The following is a 27,935-nucleotide window of genomic DNA, read 5'->3' as shown; positions in this document are numbered from 1 at the left end:
GTTTTTCTTAAAAATTGAGATATTCACATATTATAAAATTTGCCATTTTAAAGTATACAGACTGGTGCATTTTAATATATTCACTAATTTAGTAGATTCACAACCATACCATTTTCATGCACTAAAATGGAATCCCACATCTGTTATCAGTCACTCCCCAATTCTCCCTCCTTCCAGTGCCTGGCCACCATTATTATGCTTTGTAGCTATGGACTTGCTTATTCTGGACATTTTGTATAAAGGAAATTATAGAATATGTGGTCTTGTTGTGGTTTGTTTCTTTCACTAAACATAAGGTTTTTAAGGTTCAATCTATGTTGTAGTTTCAGTACTTCATTCCTTTTTATGGCTGAATAATATTCCATGGTATGGCTACACCAAATTTGGTTTACTGATTCATCAGTTGACGAATATTTGAGCTGTCTCCACTTTTTGGCTATTATAAATAATACTGCTAAGAACATTCATGTACAAGTTTTTGTGTTAACATATGTTCTCAATTCTTTATATATACCTACAAAGGGAATTACTGGGTCATATGGTAATTCAACATTTAACTTTTTGAGAAACTGCCAAAGTGTCTTCCAAAGCAGCCATACCATTTTACATTAGGTAATGGGTTGAATTTTAAGATTAGCACACAAAATGAGGACAAAAGGGATAGAGATGACAGATATTATGTATAGGTCTTTCTTCTTTTCCTTCTTCTCCAAATATTTCTTTGTTCTTCATAGTCTATCTCTGTTCCTCCTTTCCATTTTTATCCATAATATACAATCCAGAAAAACATGCTACTGCTGTACTATTTTTTTTAATTTATAAAAACAGTGTATATGTTTTCTCTCAGAAAACAACAAAGTGCAGTTATAATTTGTATTATTTCAAGATAAATATTTTAAAGTTTTTACTATAAAAATTTTTAAACATAACTATCTTCAACAATGTGGGATAAGGTCTGTCCTTGGTCTCTGCCAGAAACACATGTAACTTCTTTCTGGAAGACAATGATGTCACCCTAGGCTCCAAATTACCTCTATGATTTTTCATATATAATACCTGGCACATAAAAAATAAACTGGGCATTCATGGAGATAAACCTAAATGATCCAAATCTAACAGATACAATAGACATTAAAAGTATATTAATAATCAGACATTCTTAAAATTACTATGCTTAATATGTTCAATTAAATAAAGCACAAAATTGAGGACTTTGACAGAGAACTAAACAATGCAAAAAGAACTAAGGAGAAATTCTAGAACTAAAAAAAAAAGACTAAATTAAGAACTCAATGGTTAAAAAGAAAAAAAACAAAAACTCAATGGTTGAGTCTAATAGCAGATTAGACCAGCAGAAGACAGAAACAGTGAACATGAATACAGACCAGAAAGAAAGTATCAGGAATAAAGTACAGAAGAGCAAAAGGACAGAAAATAAAGAAAAGAAAGACATAAAGTGACCATATACTCTTGGGATACTTTTGAGAATCAAAGGGCATGAATTAAGGTATTTAATCATACCATGACAATAGGTAAAAAATGACACAGGTGGTTACCTGAGACATGGGGGACACAGGGACAGGTCTAACATATATGTAAGTGGAGTCTCAGAGGGAGAGGAGAAAGAATATGAGAGAAGCAAAATTAGGAAATATATAGCTGAGAATTTTCATGTAAAGGGGTAATGACAAAATAAAGCCTGGGTGGCTCAGTCAGTTAAGCATCTGCCTTCGGCTTGGATTATGATCCAAGGGTCCTGGGATCAAGCCCCACATTGGGCTTCCTGCTCAGCGAGGAGCCTGCTTCTCCCTATCCCTCTGCCTGCTGCCCCTCCACTTGGGCTCTATCAAATAATGAATTTTTTTTTTTTAAAAAGTGTGGTCTGGCCAGATTACCAGGGGTCATGAAAGTGAGGAAAAGAGGCTCTAGAGGATTACTAGGAGTCAGTGCAGATGCTTCTTTGGGTAAGATTTTGGGACATTAATCTGAATACAGAGAGGGGAGAATAAAGTAAAGGGACAAAAGGTGGAGACTAGCTAGGAAGCTACTTCAGCAATCCAGATGGGGAATTGGTGATACATTAGACTTAAAGTGATGTAGACAACAAAGAAGAAAAGAGGCAAATACTTCAAAGAAACAACTGAATAATTTGGCAAGAGATTATATAAAATGACTCCAAATAATATCTCTTGTCCTTAAAACTGGAAAAAGTTAGGGGCTCCTGGGTGGCTCAGTCAGTTGTGTCTGACTCTTGATTTTGGCTCAGGTCTTGATCTCAGGGTTATGAGTTCAAGATCCCTGTTGGGCTCCATACTGGGCATGGAGTCTACTAATAAAAAAAAGGTGGGGAATAGTTAACTAAAGTTTACCAAAAAAATAATCTTTTCCAGGTTCTTTTTCCTTTTTTAAAGATTTTATTTATTTATTTGAGATAGAGTGAGAGCAAGTACACAAGCAGGCGTAGGGATAGAGGGCGAGGGAAAAGCAGACTCCCCCTGAGCAGGGACCCTGACCTGAGGCGTAATCCTAGTATCCTGGGATCATCACCTGAGCCAAAGGCAAACACTTAACTGACTAGGCAAACCAGGAACCCCTGTTTTCCAGTTTTTAACATAGAGTTTTTTTAATGTTTTAGATTCAGAATAAAAAGCTCAATAAGGGGGCGCCTGGGTGGCTCAGTGGGTTAAGCCACTGCCTTCGGCTCAGGTCATGATCTCAGAGTCCTGGGATCAAGCCCCGCATTGGGCTCTCTGCTCAGCAGGGAGCCTGCTTCCTCCTCTCTCTCTGCCTGCCTCTCTGCCTGCTTGTGATCTCTGTCTGTCAAATAAATAAACAAAAATCTTAAAAAAAAAAAAAGCTCAATATGGCAAATCAGTAACATTTAAGAAAAAATAGCTAAGTACAGGAGCCCCTGAGTGGCTCAATGGGTTAAGCCTTTGCCTTTGGCTTGGGTCATGATCTCAGGGTCCTAGGATTGAGCCCCCCATCAGGCTCTCTGCTTAGCAGGGAGACTACTTTCCCCTCTCTCTCTGCCTGCCTCTCTGTCTACTTGTGATCTCTCTCTCTCTGTGTCAAATAAATAAATAAAATCTTAAAAAAAAAAGTTAAGTACAATTTGAAGTACAAACAGAAAACAGTAATTTCCCCACTTTCCAAACCTTAGGGTTATTATTAAATTGTAGAGAACCTCTTTTCCACTGAGAAAGTTCTTTGCAGACAAATAAGGAACAGAATAGAAAGGTTTAAACAACTGAAATAGTCTTCCTAGCTAAGAGTTACAAAGAAAGTTTGAAAATAAAGAAACAGCACAGATATACTCAGCTAAAAAAAAAAAAAAAAGGAAGACGAAGGAAAAGAAAAAGAAAGCCAAAGTAGCAATATTTATAGCAGCATTTTAGGCCAAAAGTGATGAAATGAGATTAAAAGGGATATTGAATAATGACAAAATACTCTCAGAAAATATAATTGCCATAAACTTTATACAGAAGTAATATAGCAATAAAATATATAAAGCAAAAATTCCTAGAGTTACTACTCGAGAGTTTGATCAAACCAAAACGATACCTGAAGATTCAACATACCTCTTTGACAACAGCTCAAGTAGATATAAACAAAAACATAGAGGATCTGAATAATAAAACCAATTTTCAATATATGTAATGGTATATTGGGCAAGTCACTCAATCTTTCTAGACCTCAAATTCCTTTCTTATAAAATGTCAGTAAGTAATACCTACCTCACGGGATTGTGGTGAGGATTAAATGAGATGGTTCCTATAAAGAGTACTTGCTATATATATGAAACCTTCAATAAAGACCTTGTTATCTAACTCAACCTTTCACATTCTTCTCTCAGGGTCAAGGAATATAATAAATTAATCGTGCTCTTGACTGTTAAAAAAATTTCCTAGATGCTTTTGCCCATAATCCAATAAACTAGAAATATACAACAAAAAGTTAACCACATATAAATTAAGAAGTTTTTTATAATAGACATTGAAATAAAAACCAAAATTGCAATTATCTAGAAATAAAATGGAGAATATATGACAACCAAAAAATGAGATACAGCAAAAGAAATATTCAGAAGAAAATGTATAGCCTTAAATGACTTTATAATTTAAAACCTTAAGCATTCAATTTAAGAAACCAGAAGTAAAATAAACCAAAAGAAAATGGAAGGTGGAAGTAAAAATAAAGCCAGGCTCGGGTCACCTGGGTGGCTCAATGGGTTAAAGCCTCTGCCTTCGGCTCGGGTCCTGATCCCAGGGTCCTGGGATTGAGGCCCACATTGGGCTCTGTGCTCTGTGGGGAGCCTGCTTCCTCCTCTCTCTCTGCCTGCCTCTCTGTCTACTTGTGATCTTTGTCTGTCAAATAAATAAATAAAATCTTTAAAATAAAAAATTAATAAAATAAAATAAAGCCAAGCTTAATTAACTATTTATTTTGAAGAATGAATTAGGCCAAATATCTGGTCTCTTGAACATTCCAACAGAAATAGATTCAGGAGTAAAAACACCCTTAAACTTCTACTTAAAAGAGGACATCTAAATCTCAGTATTTCTCAGTATAATCTCTCTCCTAATGACTTAATAGTTGTGGACAATACAGGAGGAATTGGAGGTGCTGGGGAACAAACAAATCTTAACACTGGAGAGAATATAAAAGGATTTTAAACTCTGTATTTCTTTCACACTTGTATGAATCAAAACTCAAAAGTGAAAGCAGCATTTTCCAAAATAATAGTATTAAGTTAGCACTTCTATAAATTCTTTATTTACCTTTATTTTACTAAGAAGATACTACTGTCAGATAGTCAACTAAGTTGTTTTTCTAAGTAGTGGTGCCCTTCTCTTGTAACCAAGGACATATGGGGGACACCATGAAGGCAAAACAAATTTCCTGTGTTACCTACAGTGGCATTTAAAGGATTTCTCTAATAAACTAGCCCAGTTTATAGTTAAAAACAACTATTTTAAATTAATTTTAAATCCCTTTAAGGATTTGAAAAATTTAAACTAATTTTACATTCCTCTAAGGATTTAAAATCCTTTTAGGATTTAAAACCCAAACTGAAAGAAAACTTTGTTGACAGTCTGTGGGCAGAAGCCTAGAGAGCCTCCTTTGCATTCTTCCTGGCTATAACGTCCTTATCCTATCAAGGACCACTTGAAGAGCTTTTATTGGTCTCCACAATTTGACTGAGAGGAAGCAAGAACCAGCAACCGGTACACCCTCTCATCTATTAAACCCATGCACTAGAAAACGGTGCTTTACTCAGCTCAACACCTCATAGGGGAAATTACTTCCAAATTATCCACATATAAAATCTAAGTAACCTTTATTCAAGAATTAACTTTTAGGAAAAAAATTAACTTTTAGTAAGGTACATGTATTTGAAGACTCTGAGGTCAACATACAAGGGGTGTCTGGGTGGCTCAGGTCAAGATCTCAGGATCCTGGGATGGAGCCCTAAGTCAGGCTCTCTACTCAGTGGGAAGCCTGCTTCTCCCTCCCAACTCCCCTTGCTTGTGTTCCCTGTCTCGCTGTCTGTCAAATAAATAAAATCCTAAAAAAAAAACAACAACATGCAAGCCATTAAAAAATAAAAAATAAAAGTGAAAAATAAGTTGAAAAACAAAGATCATAACGAGGAATTTTTTTTAGGTGTACTCTTCCTTTTGTAATCTAAGCAGCACTCCAACCAGCGTTATCATTATTCATCTCTTCCATAATAAAGTAGAAAATGTTTTAAAAGGAAAAGAAGTCTTTAAAACAAGTTTCAGGGACACCTGGGTAGTAGCACAGTCAGTTAAGTGCAGGACCCTTGATTTCAGCTCAGGTCTGATCTCACCGTTATGAGATCAGGACCCAAGTCGCCCAGTGCTCAGTGCCCAGTGCCCTTGGGTCTCTTCCGCCTCTGCTCCTCCCCACTGCGTGCACACTCTCTCTCTCTCAAATAAATAAATCTTTAAAAATGAAATTTCTGGTGTTTTTAGGTATTGCTAAAACTAAATAACTTCTCTCCAGATAAAGATTCCAAAACAAACCTTCCATTTCCATTTGAACAAAATATAAATGCAGAATATTGGGAATGCACCTTATCAAGTGGGTACTTTTTCTGAATAGTCAAAATTATCTTCAAAAAATCACTCATACAGTAGGACTTAGGTCTTTGAAAGCTCAAATTAATGTCTTCTTTTTGCATTTAGGCTATGGGCACCTTGCTCTGAGTCATGGAGGTCCTAAGCTAATACAGCTAAATCAGAGCAGATGGGGGCAGGAAAGACAACAGGAAAGATTTCTTGCCTTCACCTCCATACAGTATAATCCCACTATGCACATATGGTAGGACTCCACTGTCTAGCCGATTCTTAGTCCTTATATAAAACAATGTAATAGGGAGTGTTTAGAGCTCAAGATCTACAGTTTTTGGTTCAATTTTTAAAATTCAATTTTAAGGGCGCCTGGGTGGCTCAGTGTGTTAAGCTCTGCCTTCAGCTCAGAACAGGATCTCAGTGTCCTGGAATCGAGCCCCACATCGGGCTCTCTGCTCAGCAGGGAGCCTGCTTCCCCTTCTCTCTCTGCCTGACTCTTTGCCTACTTGTGATCTGTCTGTCAAATAAAATAAATAAAATCTTTTAAAAAAATTATTTAAAAAAAATAAATAAAATTCAATTTTAATAACCACTCCTAAGGGAAAAATACAAATGCACAATAAAAAGAGTTACGTGTTAAGTACAATAATGGAAAATCCAGTGGTTTGCAATTTTTATGAAATATAAATCTCAAAAGTTGCCATATCCTTAACTTTACACCCAAAAGGGTGTAATTTGAAGACAGTGCATGAATTAACTACATTCATCTCATTATATGGATCAATATATTCGATACCTGCTTCAGCACTTACTCATCATTCACTGTGCATTAAAAATATTAACTCAGGATTCCATTTCACAAGCATTTATGTCTGCTCAGCTGAAAAATGGAGATGAAAACAAAACTTTTATAATTTAGTTGGGGCCACAAAATCCATACATGGAAAGGACTAACATTCATAAAACATATGAAAACCTAGAAATAAACTTAGTGTAAAGAAGGGGTCTGTTGGGGGAGCCTGGGTGGCTCAGTGGGTTAAAGCCTCTGCCTTCAGCTCAGGTAATGATCCCAGCGTCCTGGGATGGAGCACAGCATCCAGCATCCAGCTCTCTGCTCAGCAGGGAGCCTGCTTCCTCCTCTCTCTCTGCCTGCCTCTTTGCCTACTTGTGATCTCAGTCTGTCAAATAAATAAATAAAATCTTAAAAAAGGGGGGGGGTCCTGTTGTGTATTACTGCACATTTCCTACTGTAAGTGTTTAATAAATTCTACCATCTTAGCAGATGAGTTTTAAACTAAGTACAATGATCCAGCTCGCCCGCTCTCTCTCTAAACGGAAAATACTAAAAGTGAAATGCTACGCTCAATTGACAGGGCAAGCTGAGAACTGACCTGGAAAGTGAAAACGGACATGAGTTAGTGATGAACCCCAAAAGGTGCTTAGCCACTTACCCAGAGATTTATTAAATGAGAACGGATCGCCGGTTTCCACAAGTCGTTCCACTGCCAGTAAGAAGACAGTCGTGAACCTTGGGGTCCCTTTTTTCACTAGTCAACAGTCACCCTCACCTACACGCGGAGTACATATTTGGCACTCAGCAAGTTTTGTTTTGTTTTGTTTTGTTTTCTTCCCAACAAATCTTGATTGAATGAAAACCTACCTCACTCATATTGGTACCAACCCCGGAGTTAGGGTCCCACAAATTACCTCCAAAAACCTTACGACATAACCCAAAGAGCTGAGAAAGTAGAGACGAAAGCTTTGTGGATTTCTGTTAAGACTAGGGGCCATCGAGAGACAACGGGGCCTAAACCAACCCGACTTCCCAAAGAAAGGTCTAGGGACTGTTCTGGGGCTACTTGGCTTAGTCCTCACAAGGAGGTACCCGTTAGGCCGCAGATCCATTGCCTCCCACCCGGGGGCGCTGAATGTTCTGGGGGTATCCCCACTAAAGTTAGTACCTGCAAAGCTGCGACACAGAGAGTGGCTCGGGGCTCTCATTACGGAGGCCGGGGCCTGGGGCCGGCCAGCTGCGTCTCTTGGATGAGGACTCCTGCACTCCGGAGCTGCGGGGACAGCAGGGGTCGCAGATAGACACTTCACGCCTCAGGAGGCTCGTGGTTCGTGGGCCCCGGGTGTTTCACTCACAGGACTGCGCGAGTTGTCGCACTCACGTTGATTCTCGTTCTTCAAGAGGACCCTCACAGCTCTATCGATCACTACTGCCTGAAGCCCAGCAGCCGGTCGCCTCCCGGCGCCGCCATCGTTAGTGTTTGTTTTCATCCGCTCGGATGAAGGCGGGGGGAGGAAGAGGGCTATGGGGGAAATATAGCTGCGTAACTTCATCCGCACTTTCGCTACAGGGTAGACTCCTTATTTCATCCCTTTTTTCTTAATTCCCATAAAAGTTGATTTCCTTCCCATGTAAATCTTTCTCACTAACTTTTACAAGTGTCTCAGAAGGAAAGAACGGCATAAAGGCGGGGGACGGAGGGTCTTTGAAAGAGTGAAAACTTTGGGTTAACTGTGGAATGTGCGCCGTCGAACCTCACGCTGCCGCGGAAGCGGCTGTGAGGACGCGGCGTGGGGAGACCGCTGACGCGAGGGGGCGGTGCCTATGGTGAGCGGCGTGGCGACCAGTCCGAGGTCGCTGGTTCCAGTGCAGGGCCGGACCGGCTGGGTGGGTGGGAAATGCTGCCAGTAACGCCGCAGCCTCGGAGAGGTGGGTGACGGGCCTTCGCTGGCTTTGAGTGGCCGGCGCAATCAGATTTCTAAGTATCTTTTCTAAGGCACCTTTTATAAGTGGCCGAGTCGCCTCCCAGCTCTAACTCATCTAGCCTCTTTTGCGCTTTTTTTCTAACCTGTCTGGGCTTTCGTGCTTCCTGGGCCTCAGCCTCACGATTTGGATTTCGTGGGGAGAAGACATGGCTTGTTGTTCGAGCACACGATCTGTGTCCACCGGGCTGGATTGCGGGCAGTTTTTTGCCCACACCTGTCTTGCTAGACTGGTTTGAGCACCCCACACGTCCCTCTCGTACTTACCCCGTGGAGCCAAAAGGTTTGGGTAATTAAACCAGGCGTGACTAATTCCTGACCCGCGTAGTTAAGACTTACGTCAACCAGTTTGTGGCCTGTATAGTTAAGTGCAGACCTCTTCTACTTTATGAATAATTACGCTATCGCCTCCATTAATCTTTTTTTTTTTAAGATGTTATTTTTAAGTAATCTCTACATCCAACATGGAGCTGGAAGTTAAAACCCAGAGATGAAGAGACCCTCCACTTGGTTCTAAGCCAGCCAGGTGCCCCTCCTCCATTAATCTTGTGCTCTTGGGGTTCAAATGTCAAGCATTAAGTGAGCCATCAAAATCATCCCACATTTTCTTTTCCTTCCTTCTTTCCTTTCTTCCTTCCTTCCTTTCTTCAGACTGTAGGGTTGAGGGAGCTGCTCTGCTACATACAAAACAACTCCCATTATCTTTCAAACCACGTGAGTATTTCATGCAGCCATGTGTTAGTGGAGCAAAACCCAGATTTACAGGTATAGCACCTTTTGCCTGGACAGATTGAAGTTTGAGAAAAGGAGCTGTTGTAGCCTTTGAATCACTTTAAAGTCTTTGGTCGGTTTCTAATGCTTTTTTTCTTTTAACCTTTACAGAGAGAAGATTACAAATGCCAGAGCCATTTAACTGATGGTTAACTGCTGAATTCTGACACTTCTTTAAATACCTTCTTGCACCAACATCTTCACTGAGAGGAATTCAGGAAAAGTAGCAGAGGGAAGGAGAAATCACATTTACATGTACCATGGCTATACCAATAACAGTACTTGACTGTGATCTCTTGCTCTATGGCCGAGGTCACCGGACATTGGACCGCTTTAAGCTGGATGACGTGACTGATGAATACTTGATGTCCATGTATGGGTTTCCTCGACAGTTCATTTATTACTTGGTGGAGCTCTTGGGGGCAAGTCTTTCTAGACCTACTCAGAGATCCAGAGCTATTAGCCCAGAGACACAGATCCTTGCAGCACTGGGCTTCTATACTTCAGGTTCCTTCCAGACTCGGATGGGAGATGCTATTGGAATCAGTCAGGCATCTATGAGTCGCTGTGTTGCCAATGTCACCGAAGCACTTGTGGAAAGAGCCACACAGTTCATTCGCTTTCCAGCAGATGAAACCTCCGTGCAGGCTCTAAAGGATGAATTCTATGGGTTAGCCGGGATGCCAGGGGTTATAGGGGTGGTTGACTGTATCCATGTGGCAATCAAGGCACCGAATGCTGAAGACCTTTCCTATGTGAACCGCAAAGGACTACATTCTTTAAACTGCCTGATGGTGTGTGACATTAGAGGGGCACTAATGACTGTGGAGACCAACTGGCCAGGCAGCCTCCAGGACTATGCTGTGCTGCAGCAGTCTTCCCTCAGTAGTCATTTCGAAGCTGGAATACACAAAGATAGCTGGCTGCTTGGTAAGTTTTCAGGTGCACACGCTTCATTTTGTAGCCACAGAAAAATGATGTAACAGAGCAGAATGAAATTTGAGAATCTATAGACCTGAGTCTCAGTCCTGTTCTTTTTTTTAATGAGACCTCAGGTGAGAACTCTGAGTCTTCTTCTTCTTTTTTTTTTTTTTTTAAAGATTTTATTTATTTATTTGACAGACAGAGATCACAAGTAGGCAGAGAGGCAGGCAGAGAGAGAGGAGGAAGCCGACTCCCTGCTGAGCAGAGAGCCCAATGCGATGCGGGGCTCCTTCCCAGGACCCTGGGATCATAACCTGAGCCGAAGGTAGAGGCTTTAATCCACTGAGCCACCCAGGCGCCCCTCTCTGAGTCTTAATTTAAAAAAAAAAGAACACTTAAAGGACATTTTATTAAAGTTTAAAAACACAATACTTGGTCCAGAGCCTCACTTCTAAGGATTTATCTTGAGACATATGGTCATAAGTAGAAACACTGGTGATGGGAAATAAAGTTAAGCTGCAGCAGTGTTTTGTAGTTGGAAACAGGAGCAACAACAACCCTACAAAAACATTCCCCTTTAATACAGCTGAAGTTCTTAATAAGGACAGATGTGGTTAAATATAATAGATCTCTTCAACTGAGCCTTAATTTTTATCATGTGTAAAATGTTAAAAATAATGCCAACAGGGGCGCCTGGGTGACTCAGTGGTCTAAAGCCTCTGCCTTCAGCTCAGGTCATGATCTCAGGGTCCTGGGATCAAGCCCCACATCAGGCTCTCTGCTCAGCGGGAAGCCTGCTCTCCGCAAGCACCCCCCCCCCCCCCCACCGCCTGCTGCTCTGCTTACTCCGGATCTCTCTCTCTGTTTAATAAATAAAATCTCTGGGGAGCCTGGGTGGCTCAGTGGGTTAAAGCCTCTGCCTTTGGCTCAGGTCATGATCTCAGGGTCCTGGGAACGAGCCCCACATCGACTTGGGCTCTCTGCTCAGCAGGGAGTCTGCTTCCTCCTCTCTCCCTGCCTGCATCTCTGTCTGCTTGTGATTTCTGTCAAATAAATAAATAAAAATCTTTAAAATAAATAAAATAAATAAAATCTTTATTAAAAAAATAATAATGCTGGGACGCCTGGGTGGCTCAGTTGGTTAAGCAGCTGCCTTCGGCTCGGGTCGTGATCCCGGTGTCCTGGGATCGAGTCCCATATCTGGCTCCTTGCTCAGCGGGGCGCCTGCTTCTCCCTCTGCCTCTGCCTGCCATTCTGTCTGCCTGTGCTCGCTCTCCCCCCCCCCCTGATAAATAAATAAAATCTTTAAAAAAAAAAAAGATAAAAAAAATAATAATGCCAACTGCAGTAATATCTATTGGTAGGACTAGGTGATATATGTGAGAGTTCATTATAGAGTATTGTACAAATATAAGACTTGTCATCGGTTACTGTTATTATGATATCTATATGAAAATGATAGCAGGGCACCTGGGTGGCTCAGTTGGTTAAGCATCTGCATTCGGCTGAGGTCAAGATCCTGGGGTCCTGGGATTGAGCCCCAAGTCAAGTTGGACTCCCTACTTAGCAGGGAGTTTGCTTCTCCCTCTCCCCACTGACCTCGCCCTGCTTGTGCTCCCTCAGTTCTAGCTTGCTGTCTCTCAGATAAATAAAATCTTCAAAAAAAAAAAAAGAATGATAGCAGACAGTGCACTTCCACAGTTCTCGTGGGAGCTCACTTGACAGATCTGCCCAAGTGCCATTGGGAAGCCTGACTTAGTGACATAAGTAGGACAAGAACCCATTCAAAATGGATCAATGCAAACTGGGCTGACTGCATAGCTGGGAGAAATATAGTTGGGTAACAGTGATAATATCCTTAATCTTGGCAGCTTGGTTCTCTGTGTGCGTTTGTTTGTTCTAAAGCTGACTATTATGTAAGCAACAGAATAAAAGTTATCTTCTATACAACATGTTATGTGAGAGATGAAAAGAAACATGAAGGATTGGAAGACCTCTCTTTCAAACCAGGGATCATATCTGCACTGTGTGTCCTCATAACAGTATTTAACATGCAGTAGACGCTCAGAAATTATTCCTTTTTAATATTCTTTAATTGTTCCAAGTGGGAAGAGACTGCTGTCACAATGAAGTAGAGCTGCCAGGGTACTATGTGTGATGTCTTGGAACTCAGTGGTTTTCTTGAGTTGTTCCTTCTGTCTTCTGTTATTAGTGTACCCCCTTCTCTTTATCCCTCTGGACCTTTTTCTTAATCCTACCTTGTGTGGGAGCTCCTGGGCATCTCAGTTAGGCCATCTGTCTTCAGCTCAGGGTCCTGATTCCAGGATCTTAAAAAAAAAAAAAAAATCCTACCTTGTGCCTTTTTTGAACTTTCAAATTTCTTTTTTTTTCTTTTTTTAAGATTATTTATTTATTTATTTGAAAGAGAACGCAAGAGAGAGAGAACACAAGCAAGAGCACAAGGAGGAGCAGAGGGAGAGGGAGAAGCAGAACTTCCTGCTGAGCAGGGATCAGTCCCTGCCACCCCCCACATCATGACCTGAGCCGAAACCAAGAGTCAGACACTTAACTGACCGAACCACCAAGCTCATTTCTTATGGAAAATGACTTTGGTACCTTACTATAAAGCCAGCTAAAACATGCTGAGCGCTCAGAACTTGTCAGGCAATGTCGTAAGCAGTTTGCATTGGGTTGTCTCACTTAATTGTTATAAAAACTTTTGAAAAGTTAAATACTGATATCAACATGTTTATGGAGGAGGAAATTAAGGCACAGAATATCTAAGTCACTTGTGGTTAACGTTTGTTAATTTTTTAAAAAGATTATTTATTTAATTTATTTATTCGACAGGGAGAGAGCCCACAGATAGGCAGAGGGAGAGGGAGAAGCAGAGAGCCCGATGCAGGGCTTGATCCCAGGACCCTGGCTGGGATCATGACCTGAGCCAAAGGCAGATGCTTAACTAAGAGAGCCACACAGATGCCAATTGTGGTTAACTTTTAGAAGTAGGTCACATGAAGAATTAAGTCTATTTGGCAAATAGTCTCTCTGTTAAGGACTTCAAGGTCATGTAGGAATTACTTACTCTCTTTTCCTTCACACGTTGGGACCCCAGATTCAGTTGGAAATATGGCTTTAGTTTTTTGAGGTTTTTTACAGGACATAATTGGAAATAAGGGAAAACTCTTGACAATTTTTTTTTAAAGGTAGGCTCTACGCCCTATTTAGAACTTGAACTCATGACAAAATCAAGAGTCACATACTCTACTGACTGAGCCAGCCAGGCACCCCAACTCTGATAAATTTTTATTACTTTTTTTTTTTTTTTTAATTTTTATTACTTTTTTGATTACCCTTTTTACAGGAAGGGTAGAAATGAGAGAGATGGATATGGTAACAACATTTAACAAATATTTATTAAGGCCAATTTTGGTATCAGGCTATATGGTAGGCACTAGGGCGGGGAAAAGTATACCCATGTGGAAATTGATTAGTACAGCTAGCAGTTCTAGCATATATTCCCTTGCAAATCCTCCATTATCTCTATCAGGAAAACTAGTTTGAAGACCCCTGAACTTGTAAGGGTTTCACAAATTTTCCAGATCAAGAGAGTCATCTGGGGAATTTATTAAAAATACACATCACTGGGCCCCACTTTAAACTTTGGGAATGAGAATTGTTAAGAAAAGAATCTAGACATCCATTTTTAACAGGTGCCTCAAGTGATTCGTACAAATTGATAAGTTTGTAAAACACTGGTATCTAAAGGATGTGTTGGATAAGAGGGTAATATTTTAGGGGAAGACTGGCAGGATTATGAGGATAACAAGATGTTAAAAAAGTTAAGATGGCTGATCGTATCTTAACACGCATCAGATTTGTGAAATAGTTCTAAATTTGCCAAATGTAGAATTGACTATAATTCCCTTTGTGGTTTTTTTTTTTTTTTAGGTTTATGTTTTGTTTTTAGTAGGAAATCATTTTGATAAAGTTTACAACCAAGAACAATATTATGCTACTTAGATACAATATAAACAAATGCAGAGAAATGACAAACATAAAATTCAGAATAGTGTTTCTATCAAAGGAGGGATATATAGGAGCCTCTGAATTTTTTTTTAGCATATTTTTACCATGGTGTCATCCCTTCATCTCCTCATTCTCATCTGTCCCTTCAGAACTGCATTACCTTATTCCTCTTCTTTAAATGTACCTGCTCCTACAAAGAATTCAGCCTGAGTTCTTACTTCTTCAGCTCTTGGTCTGGTCTTGTTAAGCAGCTTTGGGTAAGATCTGCCAGAATGTCTTGTGGATGACTGATCATGTAAGCAGTTGTAATCTGTTTAGCAGTTCTGATCCTAATCCCCTCCTGAGTGTCTGTTTTCCAGTGGTGCTTGGATTAGAATCAGTTAATGACCATGGGGCATGTTATAAAAGGTCTGCATTAACTAGCTTATCCTTTATGTCTCCCCAGTTAAGGCTCATACTGTTCCATAGAGAAATGTTCAACTAATACCATTTAGTATCTCTGTCCTTTGGCATTCACCGTAAATGTTTGTCTTACTCTCCTACAGCATTACACCATTGTTTTTGTGACCCTTGAGTCTGACATTAGCATTTAGTGACTAGCTCCTTCTGCTTCCTTTGCGTGGCATATCACAGGATGGCTACTGATATTTTGATTTTCTCATTGGTAGAATTAGTTCAATAATATCCTACCTGGCAGGGTTGGGATTGGATAATAAGAGATAATACATTCAAAGTGCCTAGATCAATGCATGCTACATAGTAGGTATTTAATGAGTCACTGATATCATTTTCATTATTATTTACAGCATCAGTTTCTTAAGTTTAGTATTTAGTAGGTGTGAGTTCAAGTAAAATAGGTCGTACTTGGGGGGAAAGTCAACTAAATGTAAAAATTGAAAATATCATGAGACTTATTAACTATTTAACAACATTCCAGTACGTACAATGTTATATGTCAATTATGTATAAGTAAAAACATAAATTTTTTTTTTAAGATTTTGTTATTTATTTGACAGAGATCACAAGTAGGCAGAGAGGCAGGCAGAGAGAGAGGAGGAAGCAGGCTTCCCACTGAGCAGAGAGTCCGATGCTGGGCTTGATCCCAGGATCCTGGGGATCATGACCTGAGCCTAAGGCAGAGGCTTTAACCCACTGAGCCACCCAGGCGACTCCATAAAAATTTTTTTAAATAAAGTTGATCTAGTACTTAAAAAATGTAAGCTCCTGAAAGAAAGGAGTCCTGTGTGTTTTGGAACAGGGCCTAGACTCTGAAAAATCCATAACTATTTACCAAAACTGATAGTGGGTCAGGAACACAGCCATTGTGCAAGTTAGTACTCCGAGAGCCTCTTTGTCTCAGATTTCTAAGGGGTTGTGCCTCTGTGTGAGACATTTCATCTGTCAGCTGTAGTGAGTCAGGACAATTAAGCACCACAGAAACATTGTACTGTTGTAACAGGACATTGCATCCCAGTCTTGAGCGTTATTTTGTTCTTAGCACTGTCAGAGATCATTTGACAAGGAAGTCACCTTAGGAAAATGCCTCTGTATATTATTATTATTTTTTTTTTTTAACGATTTTATTTATTATTTATTTGACAGAGAGAGATTACAAGCAGGCAGAGAGGCAGGTAGAGAGAGAGAGGAGGAAGCAGGCTCCCCGCTGAGCAGAGAGCCCGATGCGGGACTCGATCCCAGAACCCTGAGATCATGACCTGAGCCGAAGGCAGCGGCTTAACCCACTGAGCCACCCAGGCGCCCATGTATATTATTTTAATTGACTTCTGATTTGATTTCCTTATCACTGTTACTATTTGTATCATTATATGTATGCTTTCCTTGTTAAAGTGAAATTATACCAGTTCCTCTGTTACACAGGCATTGTTCTAGTGATTGTAATATCTAGGAACACCTGAGTTCTGATCTGTGCCACAGGCACTGGGACTTTTATTTTACTGTTCTTAGTACGGGGAGAATGAATGATTGTTTTCCATGAAATACTCTGAAATCCCGAGGTAGTGCTTTCCGGATCTGACTCTTTAATGGTAAAGTTAGAAATTTTCCTCACAAGGGTTTTGAGCTCTCCTGGCTGAATTCTCTTTTCTTGCACTTTTTCTCTTTGGAGATTTTGAAGATTGGCTTGCTATATGATTGTTCTTACTAACCTTTTATTAAAAAACAGTATCTCTGAGTTCAGAAAATCCGGGAATTTCATTTCCTTAAGTGCCTTCACGTTCTCCCCACATTTTCTCAGGCTTGGCTCCCCCCAACCCCTTTTATTTATTTGTTTGTTTGTTTTTAAAGATCTTATTTATTTATTTATTTATTTGACAGAGAGAGAGAGAGAGAACACAAGTAGGGGGAGCTGCAGAGGGAGAAGGGAGAATTCTGCAGGCTCGAACCCAGGCCCTGGGATCATGTCCTGAGCCGAAGGCAGCCTGTTAATTGACCCAGCCACCAAAGCACCCCGCCCTTTCTTTTTTAAGCTATCAGCCTTTTTTCTCTGTTGGTTTTAACAAGAATATTTCCAGCCAAGACCTCTGTCTTCCTTCTCGTGATCCTGGCATGCCTTCTTTTTACCATATCATTTCCCTCTTGGTTTTTCTGGGGCACAGTGCCTCCAGAGTCTTTTGCATTTTCTTATCCGTTCTGTGTATATGTTCCTGGATTTTCATTTCTGTTTGTATTCCAGTTAGGATGATTTACGATTTCTATGGACCTTCCCCCACAGGTGACAGTTCCTTCTCTCTGCGTACTTGGCTCATGACCCCCCTTCACATTCCTGAAACCCCAGCCGAATATCGCTATAATATGGCCCATTCTGCAACTCACAGTGTGATTGAGAAGACTTTCCGAACCCTCTGCTCCCGATTTCGCTGCCTGGATGGATCCAAGGGAGCGCTGCAGTACTCACCAGAGAAGTCCAGCCACATTATCTTGGCTTGTTGTGTCCTCCACAACATCTCCCTGGAGCATGGGATGGATGTTTGGTCCTCTCCAATGACAGGACCCATGGAACAGCCCCCTGAAGAAGAGTATGAACACATGGAGTCCTTGGACCTGGAGGCTGATCGAATCCGTCAGGAGCTGATGCTCACTCATTTTAGCTAATGTGAGAGGTGGAGGGGAGGGAAATTTCCCAGAAGGAGTTGTGACAAACTTTCTGCCTCACCACCCCCTGCAGAGTTCCATCATCTAGCATGATTGCGTATGTGGACACTTGTCACAAATTGACATTTAATCTTTGTGTTTTAGAAGGGTTATGGCTGTGCCAGAATATCCCGACTCATTTGCAAATACATTAGCTAAACCAAAACCAAGCCAATAGTTCCCTACTACCCACTCAACTCCAGGTTGTGGAGTGATTGAAAATTCACTAGCAGCAGACATTTATGATTTTGCCTACAAAATCAAAGCAAAGGGGGAAACGGCAGTCAGCCAGAATGTTTTTTATTTAATTGTCTAGAGATTTCAAATGAAAACAATATTCGTTTGCCCTAAATTACTGGATGGGATTTTAGCTTTCCTACTTTGCTGCCTGTATAGGCATCATCTGAGGCAAGTGTAAAGAGCAAATTTAAGTTAGGGAATGGTCTTCTGACCAAAGTGGCTACTAATCTTGAGTTTTCAGCTTTGTGTTTTTAAGAGGATGTTAGGTACAGCCTGAAGCCTCCATCTCTAGTCTTTCTGCAGTAGTTGGACTGTGACTTGGACCTGGTTTCTAGGGAAAACATCTGGACTCCAATGTCCTCTTTCCAAACCAGAGAAGGATTTAGAGGCTAAATTGGTTTAAGAACCCAATCAGCTTAAAGAAGACAAATGTAGATAAAATAGCAAGCTTACACTTCACAGATCTAAAAACCTGATAGATTGATGGGCAGAGGAGACTCACCCAGGTTTTGACAGCTCACATCTAAACAAATCACATTTTTTACACCCATGATGTTAGAATGTTTGGCCATTCTGCTTTGAAATTCCTTGAGTAGAAGGAAGACTTAGGGAATAAAGAAGGCATTGCAAAAGCAGTAAAAAAGACATAATTTCTTGGTGTGAAATGAATTTTGGTGCTAGACCTACTTGAATATCTTGTGTGCAAAGTGATGGACAGAATTTCCCAAAAAATAAATAATCTTCCATCAAGTCTTATTCTAAAATTACGCTGATATAAAAATAACCTGATTGGAATAATGAATGTGTGAATTAGGTTCACACTTTGGTGCCTTTGCTGGGACAAAAAAGAGACTTTCCTGAGGATTGTCTTGTTCCCAGTTTCTTTTTTTCTTTTTCATCTTTTTTTTTTTTTTTAAAGATTTATTTATTTATTTGACACAGAGAGGGAGAGAGGGAACACAAGCGGGGGGAGTGGGAGAGGAAGAAGCAGGCTTCCCGTCGAACAGGGAGCCCAGTGCAGGGCTCCATCCCAGGACCCTGGGATCATGACCCAAGCCAAAGGCAGACGCTTAACAACTGAGCCACCCAGGCGCTCCTTGTTCCCAGTTTATCATCAGCTCACCATGTGATACTTCAGAATTGTCCTCTTGGATCATTTCCTACCTGCCTTTGGCAGTGTTAATCTGGTGATTTTCAAAGTAAAGAAATGAACAGCTGATGACAGAAGAAATTTGGAAATAAATTGAGGGTGACTCATCCCCACGATTAAAAACAATTATGGGTTATTATCTGCTGTTTATTTCTACTCCAAATGCTATTTCCCGTCATCATCCTACTCTATAAAGAGTGGGTCCATTTGGCAGGACGTTGAGCTCGGCATGTTCAATGACGTCATGGAGATGAGAATGGACCACAGGGAGGTGCTGGGAGTGTTAATTCTACTCACTGTGCAACAGAGGTGCCCTGTTACATATTTTTCCTTTGTAAAATCTGACCTGTGACCAAGCTTGCTTTGTCTCCCTCATGAGGCAATATTTTAATTTTAAGTCTTTCCAGGTTTCCTGAGATGGGTACTTTTCCCTACAGAGTTTTGGTTCTTTTGTGCATCTCGAATGAGGAAAGGGTGACTGCCATCCGCATCATGCAAGGTGGAGTGTGAGCTTTGAAAATGCCTGGCATTTTAGCCTTAAAAAAAAAAAAAAAAAAAAAAAAACTACCTTAAAGGAAAATTGGGGCTTTTCACAACTCAACTCACTAGATGGTAACATGAAGCCTGAGTGGGAGGGACAGTCTTGGAGAGATTTCAAAAGCAATTTCAAGTCTATTATTTGCACACCAAAGATAATTTCTGAGTGCTGAACCCACTGAATATTGGCTGGCAGTGTTTTTCTCTGGAAGTATTTTATTTCCTAATAATTCCACAGAATAACTGTTCAAATCTATTTCCTTAATCTTTCAGCATGAATTTTTACAGGCCAGGATTTTTTCAGTCCTTAGTTACCATTTCCCCAAAACGATCGAGGGGTGGGATTAGGGTCTGTACTTTCAAATTACCAAGGGTTTGCTCCTAAGGGCTTTTTATAAGCGCCTGTGAAGTCTTCTCTTGAGGTCCTTATTGTGGATTTTTAGTATCTCCTTGCTACAGTTTTGGGAAAGAATCAAGGATTATGTCTGTCTTATGTAAGCTTCATCTTCCCAGAGATGATGCCATCTGGTCAGCATAGGAGTTTTCCAGATTTGCCCTTGGATGTTTCAAGACAGCAAAGTCCCAGAATATACTAAGAGAAAAACCACAATATTGGGTCATCACTGGTTTGCCAATTTCAAATTATACGAAATAGAAATCTTAAACACATTCTTTATTTTTTTAAAAATATGTTATTTATTTATTTGAGAGAGACAGTGAGAGAGAACATGAGAGGCGAGAAGGTCAGAGGGAGAAGCAGACTCCCCATGGAGCTGGGACCCCGATGCGGGACTCGATCCCAGGACTCCAGGACCGTGACCTGAGCCGAAGGCAGTTCCTCAACCAACTGAGCCACCCAGGTGCCCCACATTCTTTGTTTAAAATGAACTGAACATAGATGGAGCTCCTTTCCTGACCCTTGGACAATAAAGGATATATAGCAAATTAATCTAAGTTTAGACTAATGGGGTCATATATTGAAGACATACAGGAGGTGGTGGGGAGAGGAGTAAAATAGAAGCTAGACAGATAACAGACATATGGTGATTGTATCCTGACCTGAAATGATAAATTGAAAACAACTCAGCGACTGAGCTTGGCAATCGCTGTCCCTGGCATTAGAGGGGGAATTTAGGAGGAGGACAAGAAAATAAGAAATCAAGGAAACTTAATCGTTGTGCAGGCACATGTCCTCAGGACCTGTATTGCTTTCTAGGTCCAGCCCAAATTTTACAAAGTGGTGAGAATAAGAGATAACAAAAGTAAGAATAAGATGACTCTAAGAATGGCAATGCAGGAAAGAAGGGAAAGTACTAGCTGGATGCTGGGAATACTTCAACTTCAGTTCCCTAATACATCAAATTCACAGGCTTTTTTTTTTTTTTTTTTTTTTTTTTTTTAATGACTACACTCTAAACCCCCTTTGTGATAATCCAATAAGGGTGATGAGATCTCTGGATACTAAAAAGGAGCAAGGAAATTAGACCTTGAAATCATAAGTTAGCACATCAAACAAACAAAGTCCATTTGAAAGGAATCTCCATGTTTGCCCACAAATCATTAAGGATCTATCATTCTCTTGAGATCTTAATCCTTATATAGAGGGCTGTCTTTATGAAAGGGCTGATTTCTTTGTCGTTCTAGAGTCTTAATATGTTCATCCATTTCAATCCAATTGTACCACTGAGTATTTACCCTGTATAAATAATTCCAAAGAAGGAAGCGTCTTCTGTAATTCTACTGTGAATGATTACCTGCTGTTCTGGAATCTCTCTCCTTCCCTGTGCTGCTTCTGTATCTTTACCTTGCTTCTATTTTACTATCCAACCCAAAGTGTGCACATTAACCCACAGTACCATGAGATCAGGCTACAAAAGAACAGAACAGAACTGGAACAGCAAAACCTACAACTGGCTCATCATTTTGGCTGCTCAAGGCCCAATTCCTCTTCCTGGAATTCCTAATAAGATGACGCACGGGGCTGCTACAGAGTTCAGGGCCAATTTCTACCATGCAGAGTGTAGTAGATGTTGTTTAGAGCCCAGAGCCAATATAAGGAAATATTTTCTCCCCTTCTCTCCTTTTCTCTCCTTTCACTCTTTATCCCAGGCAATTCCCCCATGTCTACATGTCCCAATCCTCTTTTCCTGGCTTAGTCTTTACAAGTTCCTCCCATGTGATTGGCAGTGGCTTAAATCCATTCTTAGGGGGACCAGCTGTCCTGGTTTGCCCAGAGCTATTGCAGTGTTAGCATTGAAAGTTCTTTGTCCTGGGAAACCCCTAGTCCTCAGCAAACTGGGACAGATGGTCACCCTACTTCAGGGAAAGCATCATCCTATCTTCAAGGGGGTGGCTCCCCCAGGGGAATCCAATCAGAATCCAATAATCAGTAATCAATATAAGAATGAATTGTTGAGAAAAAAAAAAAAGAATGAATCCTTAAGGGGCGCCTGGGTGGGCTCAATTGGTTAAGCCTTGGGCTCAGGTCGTGATCCCAGGGTCCTGGGATTGAGCCCCACATCAGGTTCGATGTTTAGATGTTTCAAGACAGCAAAGTCAAGGATATATTAAGAGAAAACCACAATATTGGGTCATTGCCAGTGTACCAATTTCAAACCATACAAAATAGAGACCTTGTTTCTTAGCTTCTCCCTCTCCTTGCTCGTGCTTTCTCTCTCTCTTTCTCTCTCTCTCTCTCAAATAAATAAATATACTTTTAAAAGAATTAATTGTTGAATTGTAACACCAATATGTAAGCATCAGTGATATAACCCAGTATGATCTTTACTCTGCCCACCTGGTTTCTTTCTTTTTAAGTCTTTCTCCACTGTAAGGAGAGATTCCTGTAGGCTTGAGGATTTCAATTCTGGATCTCTTGTAATCTACTCTTCTGTCCAAATTGACTCCCATAAGAGCAAGCAGTAGTTTACTGTCACACTGAAGCTTAAATCCACACTTGTAAAAAAACAGTTCTCTAGAGAAATCTATCTATAGAGATGCAACTCTGCCTGCAGAATAAGCCATCTTTCCCATGGTTTCACAGAGCAGTTAAGCCTCAGCTTCTCAAATATCTCCATTTTTAGGTGATGATCTTAGATTTTTTAAAAAAGATTTTATCCATTTAGTTGACAGAGCACATGAGCACAAGCAGGGGGAATGGCAGAAGAAGAGGAAGAAGCAGGCTCCCCATTGAGTAGGGAGCCTAGTGCAGGGCTTGATCCCAGGATTACCTAACCCACTGAGCCACCCAGGTGCCCCTGATTCATATTTGCATAAACTTCCAGTGTTTTTTCCCAAAATAGAAGTCTCTGATATTTGAAAGACTGAAAATTTCTTGTAGCCTTGAAATTAGTTTCTTTAGTTTTTCTCACTGAAATCAAGCTTTCAAAATTATGTTGTTATTTGGGTCAAGTTTGAATTAGGGCTGTAGCTTTAGATCCTATGCCCCACGAGCCTTTCTAAGAAGGAAGCTTCTCTAAAACATGTATTCTGGGAATAGAAACTCAGCCCCGGGTGACAGCAAAGGAAAGTCTATTTGCTGCTTCTCATCTGGCTTCAGGAATGTGGCAGAGACTACTTATTTAGTCGGCACTTAGTATTCTTTGGCCCCTGACTTTGCGAACTGCCCAGGATAAACACTAATTCCCAGTTATGTGTGACTATGTGACTAAATTCTGGCCAGTGGAATATAAGTGGGAATGTCCTGTGCTATTTTCAAGATACGCCTTTATGGTGGGAGACATGCCTTTCTCCTTTCAGCTTCCTGCTGGTTGGAATGTTGACCTGGTGTCTAGAGCTTGTACAGCTGTCTTGGACCTGAGATGAAAGCCACTTGTTGAAGATGTCAGAGCAACAAGATGGAAGCCTGGTCCCCGACAACAAATGGCCACACCTTATCCTAGGCTGTGCATTTCTGGATATTTTTTTTTTTATGTGACAGAGAAATAAATCTCGACCTCGCTTCCCACCTTATTCTTTTTATGTGCAATAGGTCTTAATCATCAATAAAAAGGTTACACCTGCCTCTTTCCAAAAGTAGCAATACCTATTACACAGAAAACGTTTGGAAGCAACATGCATTTGCAACAATGGGAGGCAAGGTCAGTATATCCTCTCAATGGAATATTGTGCAGTTGTTAGAAATAACTGTTAAAGATTTAATAGGGAAATGATATAATGCAAAATAATAACAATGTTGTATCTGCTTAAACTTTAAAACATTACATAGGATATTTTCTTTTTTTTTTTCCTTAGATTTTATTTATTTATTTGACAGAGAGAGATTACAAGTAGGCAGACAGTCGGGCAGAGAGAGAGGAGGAAGCAGGCTCCCTGCTGAGAAGAGAGCCCGATGCAGGGCTCGATCCCAAAACCCTGAGATCATGACCTGAGCCGAAGGCAGGGGCTTAACCCACTGAGCCACCCGGTGCCCCATACATAGGATATTTTCAATGGGAACAAGAACAAATTAAAACTTTGTGTTTTGGAAGCAGATTATTAAATTCTTTCTTTTTAAAAACTTTTGTAAATTTTCTATGATGTTTACTCATTTTTTAATTCCCTTCAAACGACAGTAAACAACAAAAGCGCAGTGTTTTGTCCTCATATTATGGCTGCTGGTTTTATCCTGTATTATATGTATGAGTTGTCCCTAGATATTGTTACAGACTTAAAGAAGATGATTTTTAAGAAATTATAATAAATCGTAAGTAAAGCTAATGTTGTAAAGATGTGATTTTTTACAAAGATTTTACTTATTTGACAGAGAGAGAAAGAGGGAGCCAAGCATGGGGAGCAGCAGACGGAGAGGGAGAAGCAGGCTCCCGCTGAGCAGGGAACCCGTTTTGGGGCTCTATCCCTGGGCTCTATCCTAGGATTCTGGGATCATGACCTGAGCCAAAGGCAGGCGCTTAACTGACTGAGTCATCCAGGTGCCCCAAAGATGAGGTCTTTCACTTTGATTAGATTATGTGCTCCTTAAGGGCTGGGACTATCTTACTTCTTTTTCATATCTTTACTGTCCAAGTCTCCTCTTTCCCTCCTTAGGAGGGGGTAGGGTGGACTATATTGTTGCCCACACTTGGTAACCCATAAAAGGAGTGATCTATGTGATTTATTGAATTGACCTAGGTTGCATAGATTAATCCACATTTGTGCTGAGCATATTAGTTTGTCTACTAAGAGACTTCAGAAGGGGGGTGAGGATGAAAATGTCAACTTTGTCAGGTTCTGACCCAAGAATTTTTTTCCAATATTTTATTTATTTATTTGACAGAGAGAGAGAGAGAGAGACCACAAGTAGGCAGAGAGGCAGGCAGAGAGAGAGAGAGAGAGAGAAGGAAGCAGGCTCCCTGCTGAGCAGAGAGCCCCATGCGGGGATCGAACCCAGGACCCTGGGATCATGACCTGAGCGGAAGGCAGAGGCTTTAACCCACTGAGCCACCCAAGCGCCCCAAGAATTTTTATCATTATGTAAAAATGTGGTCTCAGGCCTTTGGAATAAAATTAAAAAGCATGTGTGTATTTTTTTTTTCCTGCCTTAGGTTCTGCCTACAACCCCCTGAAATTTTCCCAGCTACTCTTTGCTATGCTTTGCCCAAGTGGAGCTTTAACAGAGATTACTCACTTTGTTTCTCAGTCTGGATTCTCTCTCACTATCTCTTTCTGCCTCTGTCATATATATGTATATTTATTTTAATTTATCTCACTGTCCGTGAGGAAACTAAGAGTCACACTTGCTCACTTAGGAGTCCATAACGTAGTCGCTGAACTGCCAAGTATTATTGTGCTATGACTTGATCTTCAACAGCCAAGAAAAACTTCGGTGCTCTAAACAATTTAGCTGGCAACCAAAACAGAAAATGGCAGAAGCACCGGCTACTTTACTCCATGGTTTATGATCTGGGTTTGTTTATTCATGCCTTAAACAGGAGTCGGACCTTGAGTAGGAGCTGATCTGTTTTTCGGCGCTCGACTGGACTTCCTTGAACGACTGCTTGGGCACTCTTCCTATGATGTCTGGGGCGTTCGTGTATTCGGTGATCTTTTGCGCCGTCTTCTTGCTTGATGTCTCCTGAGCGGTGGCGGCGCCGGGTCGAAGGCTGACTTAACCGCGAGGCCCCTCGCTCAGGCTGCTTTCTCCCGCTGGTCGGTAGAGCGGACCCCTTGCTTCCTGCCTGCCTCTTTTTCCTGTCGGTGGCTGAATCCCCTCGCTGAGCTGCAGACGGAGCCCCCGCCTGTCTTGCAGGTAGGCCCGGGAGGAGCCTGGGAGGCCCGGCCCGGCATCCTTCCGCCGGCGGGTTGAGAAGACCTTGGCGCCGGCGGGTGGGCGGGCGGGTCGGCGGCAGAGACACGGCCGGAGGAGGAGCTACCCGTTTGCGTTCGGGGGCGCGGTCGGAGAGGCGGCGGGGAACTGAGGGAGAGGCCGGAAGGAGGGAGAGATGCTGGGGCTGCTCTGTGCGGTTCGGTAGGGAGGGGGTGTTGGGTCTTGGGCGGGTGTTGGCACCCCTAGTGTGGGGGGAAAATCGCTTTCTAGGAACAGATAGAGCTTTACGCGCTTTGACCCTCCGTTTCTCCTCCCGCCTTCCCACCCCCAAGGCTCCGGGTGTCATGACTCAATTGTGCTGGGGACCCCCTCTGGGTCCGGCCTTTGAAGGGACCTTTGAATAGGTGGAGGCAAGTGCAACATGGCCCCCTGGATACTCTGAGCGAAGTGTCATGTTCTTGCTTTTTTGGGGTAGGGAAACTGAGACTGAGCTCTGGTACTTGACTTTTCCCCATGTCCCCAACAGATCTTTAAATGCACCTTAAGTCTACTTTTTGTCATTTACAAGTTCGCTTTTTGTTGTTGTTGTTGTTGTTTTTCTGTTTACCTATCCCTTTATGCACACAGTGACTTGTCGTTTGTGATCCTTCCTACCTAGGTAATCAGATTCTGTCACTGGTACTTCATAAGTAAAGAGAGCATGCTGGTTTTGCGTGTCAAAGTCTGCATCATTTTCGTGAGAATAGCAATGACAGTTTTGTTTCTTGATAGAAAATTTCGTTTGCTGTCCAGTTTGCTTTCTGGTTGATACTTATTTCTTCTTCCCCTCAGTTTATGCTCAGTGAAAGTCTTCCAATTATGCTGTTAAGTGGTTAATGTCCGACAGGATGGTCAAGATTTTGAAATCAGATATTTGTCTTCAGAGTTTGCTTTCTAGGAAGAATCCAGAAGAAACCCAAGGAGTTGCCTTTGGAACAGTTTTGTTATATTTGATTAGTGGTTTAGTTATGCATATACTAGAGTTTAAAAGGTTGTGTGTAAGAATCATTCAAATATTGATATATTTAAATAGAAAGTTAAAATTCCAGCAGCTCCATTGTGTTTTCCTTTTCTCCCCTAACTTGGAAACTTTGGGGACTAAGTGTTCTTATTCATTTTATTTTCATTGGATTCAGTGTCTCCATCCTAATTTGTGTAGCTACTTTGTTGAAAAAAAAAAAATTCAGACTAGAGGTCATTCTAGGTTGAATAAGTATTTCCATAGTATGTAGAATCAGTAGGACAGTGGTTTTAAGAGAAAATAGACTAAATTTCTAGTTCTTAGGTGGAAACTATACAAGTCAATTTTTTTAAAAACAATTTTAGAATTCTTATGAGTTTTGGAAAGGTTATTGTTCCTCTATTTTTTTTTTTTTTGAGGTCAGCAGTATTTAAATGTGGGTCCCTTGATTTTGAGTGCTTTCCTAGATATCAGGACGTCGGTACTTCCAGAAAGGGTTTAATGAAGAGCCACCAGACTGTGGCGAGTCTACATTGGGAAGTTAGGCTAAGAATGTGTGCTCTCTGGAAAAGTTTTTGTGGTAGGAGAGAAATTTATAACAGAAGAAAGAATTTAGAGAAGGAAGTGACATTGTCTCCTGGGGATTGATTCTGCATAGAATTTATAGTTAGTGTCGTATTGCAGCAGCTCCTAATTAATGCTAAATAATAGATGGAGTTTGCTATGAGTGTCACAAAAAATGTTAGGAACATTTTGTTATGTTTCTGTAGGAAATAATTAGCAGAGGTTTAAGCTGGATTGAAGAAGACAAGAAATTTGGTTGTGGTGCTGGTGGTAGAGTTACAGGGATAGAGCTGCTGCTGCTGCTGCTTTTTTTTTTTTTTTTAAGATTTTGTTTATTTATTTGACAGACAGAGATCACAAGTAGGCAGAGAGGCAGGCAGAGAGAGAGGGGAAGCAGGCTCCCCGCCGAACAGAGAGCCCGATGGGGGGCTT

General features: G+C 41.0%; 3 protein-coding genes and 1 long non-coding RNA gene across 30 annotated transcripts in view; 2 read left to right on the top strand and 2 right to left on the bottom strand.

Moving 5' to 3' along the window:
• Nucleotides 1-8,417, bottom strand: part of ATG13 (autophagy related 13) — a 54,311-nt gene extending 45,894 nt beyond the window's left edge. For 2 of the 12 annotated variants that reach the window (XM_082747635.1, XM_082747641.1), the window contains exons 1-2: nucleotides 8,060-8,404; nucleotides 7,550-7,666 (exon numbers count right to left, since the gene is read on the bottom strand). The gene's annotated coding sequence lies outside the window, so the exon portion shown is untranslated. Of the gene's footprint in view, nucleotides 1-7,549; nucleotides 7,667-8,059 lie in introns of all 12 variants that reach the window. The other 10 variants (XM_082747642.1, XM_082747636.1, XM_082747645.1 and 7 more) reach the window with 8 other exon arrangements.
• A 285-nt stretch (nucleotides 8,418-8,702) lies between these two features.
• HARBI1 (harbinger transposase derived 1) lies at nucleotides 8,703-19,273 on the top strand. The gene is made up of 3 exons (XM_082747788.1): nucleotides 8,703-8,820; nucleotides 9,756-10,574; nucleotides 17,329-19,273. The coding sequence occupies exons 2-3, from the start codon at nucleotides 9,905-9,907 to the stop codon at nucleotides 17,706-17,708; spliced, it is 1,050 nt and encodes a 349-aa protein (XP_082603914.1). The 5' UTR covers nucleotides 8,703-8,820; nucleotides 9,756-9,904; the 3' UTR covers nucleotides 17,709-19,273.
• Nucleotides 19,274-19,649: 376 nt separating this feature from the next.
• Nucleotides 19,650-26,088, bottom strand: LOC309873043. The gene is made up of 2 exons (XR_014316168.1): nucleotides 25,060-26,088; nucleotides 19,650-24,544 (listed from the first exon to the last, which is right to left on the bottom strand). It is a non-coding gene; the product is annotated as an uncharacterized lncRNA (long non-coding RNA).
• The window catches only part of AMBRA1 (autophagy and beclin 1 regulator 1), a 179,886-nt gene continuing 177,591 nt past the window's right edge, over nucleotides 25,641-27,935 (top strand). For 4 of the 16 annotated variants that reach the window (XM_082747524.1, XM_082747519.1, XM_082747523.1 and 1 more), the window contains exon 1: nucleotides 25,670-25,921. The gene's annotated coding sequence lies outside the window, so the exon portion shown is untranslated. Of the gene's footprint in view, nucleotides 25,922-26,013; nucleotides 26,141-27,935 lie in introns of those variants that run through there. The other 12 variants (XM_082747532.1, XM_082747527.1, XM_082747530.1 and 9 more) reach the window with 7 other exon arrangements.

Source organism: Mustela nivalis, assembly GCF_964662115.1.
Source record: "Mustela nivalis genome assembly, chromosome: 9".
NCBI classification, from domain to species: Eukaryota; Metazoa; Chordata; class Mammalia; order Carnivora; family Mustelidae; genus Mustela; species Mustela nivalis.
The sequence above is the reverse complement of the archived record's forward strand: the minus strand, read 5'-3'. Positions and strand labels throughout refer to the sequence as shown.

Excerpts from the sequence above, each read along its gene's own strand:
- HARBI1 (XM_082747788.1), top strand. The coding sequence starts at position 9,905 with ATGGCTATACCAATAACAGTACTTGACTGTGATCTCTTGCTCTATGGC. Across the intron at positions 10,575-17,328 it reads CAAAGATAGCTGGCTGCTTG|GTGACAGTTCCTTCTCTCTG; the intron begins GTAAGTTTTCAG and ends CTTCCCCCACAG.